Source organism: Periophthalmus magnuspinnatus, chromosome 21, assembly GCF_009829125.3.
Source record: "Periophthalmus magnuspinnatus isolate fPerMag1 chromosome 21, fPerMag1.2.pri, whole genome shotgun sequence".
Taxonomy (NCBI): Eukaryota; Metazoa; Chordata; class Actinopteri; order Gobiiformes; family Gobiidae; genus Periophthalmus; species Periophthalmus magnuspinnatus.
Genome location: NC_047146.1, coordinates 1,361,919 through 1,373,163, shown reverse-complemented (window position 1 = coordinate 1,373,163; position 11,245 = coordinate 1,361,919). Strand labels below are relative to the sequence as shown.

The 11,245-nt window shown below is 43.7% G+C and overlaps 2 protein-coding genes across 2 annotated transcripts in view; one reads left to right on the top strand and one right to left on the bottom strand.

The window, feature by feature from the left end:
• The window catches only part of ormdl1 (ORMDL sphingolipid biosynthesis regulator 1), a 192,687-nt gene that overhangs the window by 9,727 nt on the left and 171,715 nt on the right, over positions 1-11,245 (top strand). The gene's annotated exons all lie outside the window — the stretch shown is intronic.
• On the bottom strand, positions 7,212-9,497 carry LOC117389178 (E3 ubiquitin/ISG15 ligase TRIM25-like). Its single transcript, XM_033986798.2, is given in 2 exon segments — positions 7,212-8,478; positions 8,480-9,497. Coding segments are annotated over 2 exon segments (1,617 nt in total). The 5' UTR covers positions 9,406-9,497; the 3' UTR covers positions 7,212-7,787.

Here is an 11,245-nt window from a genome sequence, read left to right as displayed (position 1 = left end):
CCACAAAATATTTCAGCGTAGGTTTAATTTCTGTTTTTGACAAGACAAAATCACACAATTAAAGGCTCAAAAATGAATCCACATCTTACTTGTTGATAAAACGATAGCAATGTACTTTACAAAAAACAAAACAAATCCAAATCCTTCTCTTGCATCTTTGTCAAAAACAAGCAAATCAAAGCAGTGGAGGAATTTAAATATTTACGGGTTGTGTTGGATTCAAAAAGCAAATCATAAAAGTGTTTAACCGTGTATCTGTCTTTAGAAATACACTGAACTATGAAGCAGCAAAGATTAATCTAGAGTCTGTGATCATTTCTCAGATAAACTATTGCAGTTCCATTTGGTCTCAAGCAAAAGGGACGACATTAAAATCACTGATATCTCTGTTTAATCAGGCAGAAAAAGAAAGAAACCACTGAAGCATCATCACAGTCAAACCTTAAAAATATGAAATGTTAAACTTGAGAATTTAGCTGTGTATTTGGATTAATATGTAGAATTTTAAACAACACTGCACCTCCACCACTTAAGAGATTTGTCCAGCTTTGGTCTGAGGAGAACATCAGAACATCAAGACCACCAGAACATCCAGACCACCAGAACATCCAGACCACCAGAACATCCAGACCACCAGAACATCCAGATCAACAGAACCTCAAGAACATCAGAACATCAAGACCACCAGAACATCCAGGTCCAAAAATCACAATGACTGCAGACTCTCTAGATGTAGCTCAGCCTTTGTGCAGACGGCCTTCTCATACAAGGACATTGAAGAATGGACTAAGCTCCAGACTGAACGTCTCCTCTGACCTCAGGGACTTCTCTTATGATGTTACAAAAGTCCTTCTAGGGCGTCAGCATTTTTGCTGTGAGCCCAGTTATAACAAGTCGCTGTTTTGTGGCTAAACAGAGAAAAAGAGTCAATTTGATTTACAATTTCTGAAATATAGGTTGTTGCTGTTATAATAAATTTGGAAAATAATAACCAGAGTAAAATAAATTAAACCTCTTATGATGCTACCTTTTTTTTTTTTTTTTTTTTTTTTTTAAATAGATAGACTACTAAAACAATAAATGTTTTGAATGTTAATTTCAATTGGGGGTTTAATGAGTGTGCGATATTCAGTCTATATTAATATATTTATGTTAAATGTTGTCAATTCACTGTTAATTTCACTTAAGTAAATCAAGGTGATTGCTCAGACACCAGATAATTTTATGATTATTACTGGCTAACAGCCACAGACGGACATGGCATCAAAGAAGATGAATAATAAGTCTGGTTTTATAAAAGACAAAAAGTGAGTTTTGAGATGATCATTTTGTTTGTGTTTGAATCTAAAATGAGAAACGATAAAGGCTCTTACAGTGAGAGCAGCTCGTGTTCCTGTGGATTTGTGTGTGTTCAAAATCTCTCACTGCATTTTACTCAAACATTCAATAAACTATTTTTGTTTAAAGTTGTTTGACTTTGTGCTGTTCCCAAATCCCTCACCTGACCACATTCACCAGTAGAGGGCAGTGTCCAACTTTGAACCAGTCAAGGAGAATGTGTTATTTTCAAGTACCAGTACTCTTACTCGAGTAAAAGTTGTGGTTCCTCTTCCCTCTGTGAGTCTAAAGTGACTGGAGCTTTATGTGGACAATATGAAATGATCTGAACTTTTGTGTTTCTTGCTCCAAATTTCGTGTCTAAAGTTCCGTGATCAGTTTGAGTGTTTTTAATGAAGAGTCCACAGCCAATCCTCTGTCAGGAAAAGCATGAGGTCTGGAGGAAGACATTTGAGTGTTTTTGAATTAAAATCACATCATTCACATAAATAATATAAAAAGATGAACATTTTAATTTGTTTATGACACGTTATTTGCTATTTGCTAAATACCAGAATAATGAGAGAAGGGTTTTTTGAGAGTTTCTTTAAATGATTTTATTCAAAGTCAATTTATATACATTAAGAATACTGTGACTTTAAACAATCTGTGAACACTCAATTTCCAGGCGCCTGAAGGTTCCACGTTTATCTGTTCAAACAATTATACACACAGAAACACTATGGGAATGTCCAGCTATGTCTTCTGACATGATGGTTGTCCAAGGGCGTCATAGGTGAACATCTCCCTGGCTCTGGTGGTCCGCTGGGATCTCCTCAGGTTGACCTCTGGATGTTCCTCCTGTTGTGGAACCTGCTCCTTCGATGGTTCCTCGTGTGTTTGTTCTTCTACTTGACGTTCTGGTTCAGTATTGTCCTGTTCAGTGTCCATCGCCTGCTGTTCCTCCTGCATTAGAGTCTGATTTGTCTTGTCTTGAGTCTTGTTGCAAAGGCAGACAAAACTCTTGAGCACCTTCTGAATTAGAGGTCTCTTCAGTCTGCTTTAGTGTCTTCCTTTTTGTTACTTGTTGAACTGTGTGTCTCTTTTGACTTTGAGCTGGGATGTTCTCTTCGAGGGGTAGCAAACAACAGGGAATAGTAAGTTTCTGTGGAGCACACGTAGATTTTTGGAACCTTTTTCTGGCTGCACCTTGTACACTGGTCCCTCATCAACTCTTTCAACTATTCAACTAACACCCTGTCCCCTGGCTGGAGAACCCTGACAGATGTCACATTGTCTTTTACCTTTGGCAGAAGACTTTTCACTATTTCTCTCTTGTCATAAGCAGTCTGCATTCTCTCTGCCCATGATCTGCCTGTCAGTTTCGCTCTGAGTCTTTCTGGAGATGAACAGTAAGTCTACAGGTGTGGATGTCGTCCATACAAAAGAAAAAATGCAGTGAACCCGGTGGACTTATGCCTTGCGCAATTACATGTGTGTACAACATGGTTAAGATGATCTTTCCACTGGGTTTGTGCACAACATCTGCCACATTAAAATCAGCCAACTCTCCCACCCATCAATGCCAAACAGCGTTAAGTCTGGCAGTGCTGAGAACATCTGTTAGTGGTTTGTTGTCTGTATTTGCAGTGAATGTGGGTGCATAATACAGGTAATGTTTAAATGTGTTGTGTATGGCCCACGTTAACGCTAAAAATTTGAGTTTGCCAGAGTGAAGATTGTAATATCTGACAGCGGGCGTTAATGTTCTCGACCCATACCCAATAACATGTAGTTTGCTGTTCTGCCTGGTGTAACACTGCACCTAAGGCATCATTAGACCCGTCAATGCGAAGAATGAACAGGAGGCCAAAGTTTGACTGGCATTACCTTCTGTGTTTGTTTTTTGTAACAGTTCAAATAGTGGACTGGCCACGCGGCAAAAATGTTGGATGAAGGAGCAATAGTAACCTAAGAGCCTAACAGTGACTTGACATTTCCCATCTCTCTGTGCTTAAGTGCCAAAACAGCTTTCAAGTCCTGCGGATCCATTTTAACTCCTTCGCCAGACACCAAGCCTCTATGGTAACCAACCTCACTTTTGAAAAGTTCACATTTGGTGGGTCTCAACTTGATTCCATGTTTTCTCATGTGACTCAAAACTTATCTTAGGTGGTTCACGTGGTCCTCAAATGTCTCTGAATAACACAGCACACGCAACACCACAGTGGGAGCAGTTTCAATTGGAAAATGTTTACAAAGTTTCAAGGAATTTTATATGAATTTAAAATGAATGCCCCCTTCGTTAAGAGCTTGTCATGACCACGCTCTGAGACTTGCGCAAATTCTTTTAACGTTTGTTCCAAGATATGTCCTGATGATGCTGTCTTAGTTTGAAGTACATCAGATAAAAAACCCAGAAAAAAACAAAAACCCAAGTCCATTAAAATACGAGGTCTAGATTTTGTGCATCTGCATATATTGCTTCAAATTGGCCACCTTCATCTTGGAGACAGGGTGTGGTCCACATAGACTTTTTTGCTCAGCGTCACATAAAGAATGAGTGTACTCTTTGGGCCTAATTAGACTATAAGTCTGAAAACTGATATGTCCATATATTTAAGGAAACAACAACCAGGAAATACTCCACACTCTGCTGACAGGTGAGGACAGGTGAGGACAGGTGAGGACAGGTGAGGACAGGTGACAGGTGAGGACAGGTGACAGGTGAGGACAGGTGAGGACAACACATTCACTCCATTAATTTTCTTCTTCTTATTCTGGGCTGGAAACATAGTCCCTCCAGTGTGTCCTGGGCCTCCTCCCGGTGGAACATGCACAGAACACCTCCTCAGGGAGGCGGTCCAGGAGGCAGATGCCTGAGGCACCTCAGTTGGCTCCTCTCAACGTGTAGGAGCAGTGACTCTACTTCGAGCTCCTCCCATGTGACTGAGCTCTTCACCTAATCTCTAAGAGAGCCACCCTGTGGAGGAAACTCATTTCGACCACTTGTATCCACAATCTTGTCCTTTCAGCCATTACCCAAAGCTCATGACCACAGGTGAAGGTAGGAGGAGCGTAGACTGACCGGTAAATCGATATTTTTGCCTTTCAGCTCAGCTCCTTCTTTACAATAATAGTCCGATAAAGAGACAGCATCATTGCGGATGCTGCACCATACAACCATCAATATCATCCCCCATCCTCCCTCACTCGTGAACAAGACCCAAAGATATTTGAAATCCTCCACTTGAGGCGGAGACTCCCCAACCACTTGGACAGGGAAAACCACCTTTTTCGGATTGAGAGCCATGGCTTCAGATTTTCTTCCCCGCTGCTTCACGCTCGGCTGCAAACGGCCCCCGTGCCTGGTGCAGGTCCTGGCTTGAAGAAGCCTCCAGGACATCATTTGCAAAAAGCAGCGATGAGATTCTGTGGTACCCAAACCGGACCCCCTCCAGCCCCTGACTGCACCTAGAAATTCTTTCCATAAATACAATGAACAGAACTGGTGATAAAAGGCAATCCTGGTGGAGTCCAACATGCAGCGGGAACACGTCTGACTTACTGACAGCAATATGAACGCAGCTCCTGCTCTGGTCATATAGGAACTGGACCCTTAGCAAAGGGCCCCCCACTCCCAAAGCACCCCCAACACCACAGGGACACGGTGGAATGCCTTCTCCCGTGACTGGAATGAAAACCACACTGCTCCTCTTTAATCGAGGTTCAACTATAGGTCAGCTTCTCCTCTCCAGTACCCTGGAATAAACCTTAACGGGAAGGCTGCGGAGTGTAATCCCGCTGTAATTAGAACACACCCTCCGGGCCCACTTCTTAAACAGAGGGACTACTACCCCAGTCTGTCAGCCCAGTGGTATTGTCCCCAACCGCCATGCGAGAGGTGTCAACCAAGACAGCCCCACAACATCTAGGGACTTAAGGTACTCGGGTTGGATCTCGTCCATCCCTGGAGCCGTGCCACCGAGGAGCTTGCCAACCACCTTGGTGACTTCAACCAGGGTGATGGATGAGTCCACCTCCGGGTCACCATTCTCTGCTTTCTTCTCAGAATATGTGACAATGGGATTGAGGAGATCCTCAAAGTATTCCTTCCACCATCCGACAACATCGCCAGTTGAGTTCAGTAGCTCTCCCCCTGCACTGTAAAAGGTGTTGGTGAAGCACTGCTTCCCTCCTGAGGCATCAGGAGCTTTATCCGCCAGCATCCCTTACTTTTGGTGTCCACCACTGGGTTCGGTCATTGCTTACCTTACGGCCACAGCTGCAAGCGGCTGCACTGACAATAGAAACGGAGAACATGGCCCACTCGGAATCCATGTCCCCACCACCCCCGGGATCTGGGAGAAGTTCTCACGGAGGTGGGAGTTCAAAATCCCCCTGACAGAGGGCTCCACCAAGCGTTGCCAACAGACCCTCATAGTACGCTTGGGCCTGCCAGGTCTGTCCGCCTTCTTTCTCCACCAGCGCATCCAAGTCACCATCAAGTGGTGATCGGTTGATAGCTCTGCCCCTCTCTTCACCAAGTTGATCACTGACCTATGGTCTAGGGTGTCTAGGGTGTGTTTGTTATGGACAAACTGTGGCTAGCACAGAAGCGCAATAACAGAACACCACTCACGTTCAGATCAGGGAGGCTGTTTTTCCTGATTACGCCCCTCCCTGTCTCTGCCGTTGCCCACAGTTGGTGGGTCCACAGGAGGACGGTCTCACATCGCTCCTTCGAGCTGAGCCTGGCTGGGCCCCGTGGGGAAAGGTCCTGCCACCAGATGTTTGCTGTCTAGCACTCAGCCCAGGCCTTGCTCCGAGGTGGGACCCCAGTAATGCCGGTCCTGATGACGTAGCTGGACTTGATCTTCTGTTTGTCATGAAAGACTTCTAAACCGCACTTAGTGTGACCCATCCCCTAGGACCTGTTTGCCATGGGTGACCCTACCAGGACCCCTGACAACATAGTTCCCAGGATCATTCGGGGGCTTAAACCCCTCCACTATGTTAAGATGGCGGTTCAAGGAAAGAACATTAACTCCTGTCATTTTATTTATTTTGTTTATTGTGATATAGAGACAGTACCAACAGTAATAGACATTAAACATTTTGACTAGACTCCTGTGATTTCTGTTTTAAAGGGATTGTGTTTAAAGTTCACATTTTAAATACATATAGAGGATCAAACCATCGACCTTATGGTTATCAGTCCACCTCTCTGTCAGCCCTAAGTGTAAATCTGTTTGTTTTGGTGCTCACATTGTAAACAGGAGCAGTACTTATGTGTAATGAGGTTGTAATGATGATCAGCTGGATCAGCCAGATAAACGAGTGGACGCTCGCTCTCTCTTTCTGTCTCTCTCTTTCTCTCTGTCCTCTCCTCTAACCATCCTCTCTCCCTTCTTCCCTCTTACTCTTCTCTTTTTTATTTTTAGTCAAAAAAGTCCACATAAAACAGATTGATTTGTGAATGTGTTTATGATTGAAAAGTCCCATGATATAACAGAATGACTTTGACATTTACTTGTACTCTGTACTATATATTACTCAAGTAGAAGTAAAAGTACGGGGCCTTAAAAGTGTCAGAAAAGTCCAGTTTTATTCCAAAGTGAGTCCAGTAAATGTACTTGAGTAAATGTAACTGAGTACTACCCACCTCTGCTGCCCATAGATACTTATTGTACATAATGGAGTTTACTGTACAAGTATTTATGATGTTCAAAGTATATTGTGATATTTTTCACATGTATTTTAGTTCCACTTGTGTATCTAACTGGCCTATTTAAATCCTTATTTATCTGGAACAGTTTGGACTTTTTGTCTGTCCTTTGCTGTTACAACACTGCAATTTCCCCACTGAGGACAAACAAAGGTTTTCTTATTTGATTGATTTGATTGATTTTATTGATTTTCTTGTACAGATTGATTTGTGAATGTGTTTGTGATTGAAAAGTCCCATGATATAACAGAATGACTTTGACATTTACAGCAGAGACTTACATACACTTACATTACATGAGGAACAACATTGGAATTGAAAGTGTAAATCAAGTTCAAAGTTCAAAACAGATGTAAATGTAGATGTCAAATATGTAGAGTCTGAGTTTAGTTTTGCAGTAACAGTATGAACACTATTAGTCTGCAGAATTCAAAGGAAACAGTGAAGAGATGCTGTGTTCCATCTGCAGTCCCTGAGACATACAAAAACACACACTACACAAACAGTACAGTTATGTCATGATAAAAACACTAGAATGACACTAATCAACTCAATATTGTGGAAAATGGCCTGTTTTATTAGATCAGGATTTTGTCATGATTTGAACTCTCCCCATGTCATATTTGATCAAGTTTAGAAAAGTTTGACAAAATAACTCACATTTCAACACAAAAATAGTCAATAGTCAAATTAGTCAAATATAAAAGGCACAAATTTGATCAAACTGTGGAGAACAAAGCTGCTATTTCAGTTTAGGGAAATGTGCAGTGTCTCCAGTCAAGACCCCAGCGTAGAGAGGCCGAGTGAACCTGGTCTGGACTCTGTGGAGGAGGCTCATGGTACTTTCAGAGACGCTGTAAAACGCCAAAACCCCTGCACTGTGGTCCAGGTAAACCCCGATTCTGGACCCGACCGGACCTGAGACCTGGGACTGGACTTTGTTAAACCAAAATGAAGGACTGGTTTTGTCACAGATTAAGGCCCAGGATTTATCATTGTCTCCAAATCCACATTCATCAGAGTTTCCTTTCCTCTGAATCTCTCTGTATGAAACTGCTATATAAACCCTCCTCCCGCTCCACTCCACCTCCCAGTAACAGCGGCCCGTCAGACTGTCTCTGCTCAGGACCTGACACAAGTCACTGAATCTGTCTGGATGATCTGGATAACTGTGGTGTTTACTCATACATGTTACTCTTCTGTTTCCATCAGACAGAGACAGATGTTTGTTAATTGTGTTTGTGTCCAGAGTGATTTCTGTAGAATAATTTAAGAAGTCCTCTCTGGAGCTGAGTTCAGCTGGTGCCAGTAAAACCTGGACTGGACTCAGAGTGAGCTGGAGTGTGTCCCTGAGCTTGGACACAGCTCTGGTCACTTCCTCAAAGTATCCCCGGTCCCCTGTGTGAATGGTGGCTGGCTCTGTGCTCTGTGTGTGGGGACAGTGAAGCGTAGCGCTGTATAAACTGGTTATGATCCTGGGTGAGGTCCAGTGTGTCCAGCTCAGAGAGGCTCCTCTTCAGCCCCCTCACGTCCTGCTGCAGTTGGTCCTGGAGCTCTTGGACTCGGCTCAGTTGGGTGTCCTCCTGGGAGCGGATCTGCTGCTCCACTTCAGAGCGTCTTTTGTCCAGGAGAAGGGCCATGTCTCTGAAGCTGTCGTTGCTGCGCTGCACTGCTGTCTGGGCAGAGCTCCTGATGTCCTGGGCCTCCTGTTGGAGCCTCTTCAGGTCTGTCTCTTTGTGCTGGAGGCTCTGGAGCAGCAGGGCCCTCCTGGCCGGCAGCTCTGCCTGCCTCTGAGCCCTCTCTGAGGCAGAGGACACTATGTCATGACCCTTATGTTGGTCCACAGAGCAGAGGTAACAGAGGAGCTGCTGGTCACTACGGCAGAAAATCTCCATCACTCTGTCGTGTTGAGAGCAGATGTTTTCCTGGAGCCTGTGAGACGGCGCCACCAGCTGGTGTTTCTTAAACGCTGCAGCTTCATAATGAGGCTGTAGGTGGCGCTCACAGTAAGAGGCCACACACTGCAGACAGGACTGGACAGCTCTCAGCTTCCTCCCAGTGCACACATCACAGGACACATCCTCAGGTCCGGCATAGCAGAGGGCAGCAGGGGGCGCTGTCTTCTTCATCTGCTCTACTACAGCTGCTAACATGATGTTTTTCACCAGGGCAGGCCTGGGGCTGAAGCTGAGGCGACATTCAGGACAGCTGTAGAGCTGCTTCTCGTCCTCTTGGTCCCAGTGCTGTTGGACACAGTTCCTGCAGTAGCTGTGTCCACAGGGAATAGTCACAGGATCCTTCAGTAGATCCAAACACACGGAGCAGGAAAAGGCTTCTTGGTCGAGTGCTTTCTGCGCCATCTCTCCTGGATCAGAAACAGTTTGACTTGGACAGAAGTGAAACTTAAGAGTGAGAGCTGCACCCACAGCTCTGTGTGGAGGAAGCAGGAAGCCACGCCTCTTAAAGGCACACACACATGTTTTATCAGAGTTCAAAAGAGACTGTGTGAGCAGTTTACAGTCACACACACAGGGTCATTGGGCACAAGTCAAACTATACAAAAGAGAATCAAAGAGGAACAAAGTGTAAAGGATCAGTGTAGTGCCACAGTGCTTTGGTGTGAGGAGGCAGGCTTTATAAACTTATCAACAAACACCACCTTCATCAGGCTCTTTCTTTATTGGTTTAGTCCTGGTTTAGTCTCGGTCTAGACAAAAGACAAAAAGTGAGTTTTGAGATGATCATTTTGTTTGTGTTTGAATCTAAAATGAGAAACGATAAAGGCTCTTACAGTGAGAGCAGCTCGTGTTCCTGTGGATTTGTGTGTGTTCAAAATCTCTCACTGCATTTTACTCAAACATTCAATAAACTATTTTTGTTTAAAGTTGTTTGACTTTGTGCTGTTCCCAAATCCCTCACCTGACCACATTCACCAGTAGAGGGCAGTGTCCAACTTTGAACCAGTCAAGGAGAATGTGTTATTTTCAAGTACCAGACTCTTTAAGTTTTCACTTTAGAAACAAATTAAAACAGTGATGTTGCTGTATCTTCACATGTGGACACAGAGAAGTTCATAGATTAGTGAGGACAAAATAGTTGCACTTCTATTTCTATTAAGAGTGTGTTCAGTAATAGTGAACTGTAATCGTGTGAATGTTAATAGCAGAGCCGCATCTGACCTGCAGGGGGCCCTAAGCAAAATGTGACATGGGGCCTTGTCCACTTCAGTGCCGCTCACATTAAAGTGATTATTCACAACATGATGCCCAGCTGTGGCCCTCTGCACTAAATGTATGTAAATGTTCAGTATTATTGGACTGTTTGTCCTGTTTTCTGGAGCATTTTAATGTCTTCAAGTTGGTCAAAGTCTGATCACATTTATGGATCTGTCAAATCAAATGCATGTTTTAATAGTTTAGTTTAGTGTGAACAGCTGTTTCCATCTGCAGTCCCTGATTTACACAAATCACTTCTACATTGTCCGTACATTTTACATTTGGCCTTGACATGTTTGTGCTGTTCACTGTGAGTCGTCCTCACATCTGTCCCTCCATCAGAACTTGAGAGTTCAGTTTGAGATTGTTCCACTCCTTTATTGTTTTATAAGAGAAGGCTGTTTGTGCAAATGAAGCTGTGTTTTGGTGCGGTACACTGCCCCCTGGTGGAGGCAGGTGTGGCTCTGGTTGTCACTACAGACGTGGATTGAACACAGTGTTTAAGTGGAGCAGTGTGTACTTTTGTAGGACATGGCAGTGGTGGTGTCATGGTGGTTTCTACTCGAGGATGTTTGAGGCTTATTTGTAAAGTGGTTCCAATGGTCTCGGGGCAGTTATCCCCGGGACCAGCACGTTCTACTGTAATAAAAACTGGACATAATCATTGTATTGAAAAATAAAATGTGTTTTTACAGAAAAGCACTGAAGTCCTTTAGATTGTGTGTTTTACAGTTACTTCCATACAGTTATGCCACACTTAACACAGTCTCATTTCATATAGTCCAGGTCGGCTTTACATTTGTTTTTATAGGTTCAGGTCTGACATATTCATAGACATCTGCTCGTAGGAAGCCACTTTAGCCCGTTCTGTGACGCACTCATGAAACGCTGGCTCCTCTGGGTCCTTCCAGTGTCTCTTTAGTATTTGTTTTCCAGTCATAATACTGGTTTGAATAAAGTCTGACGATGGACTTTGAGTGGTCAT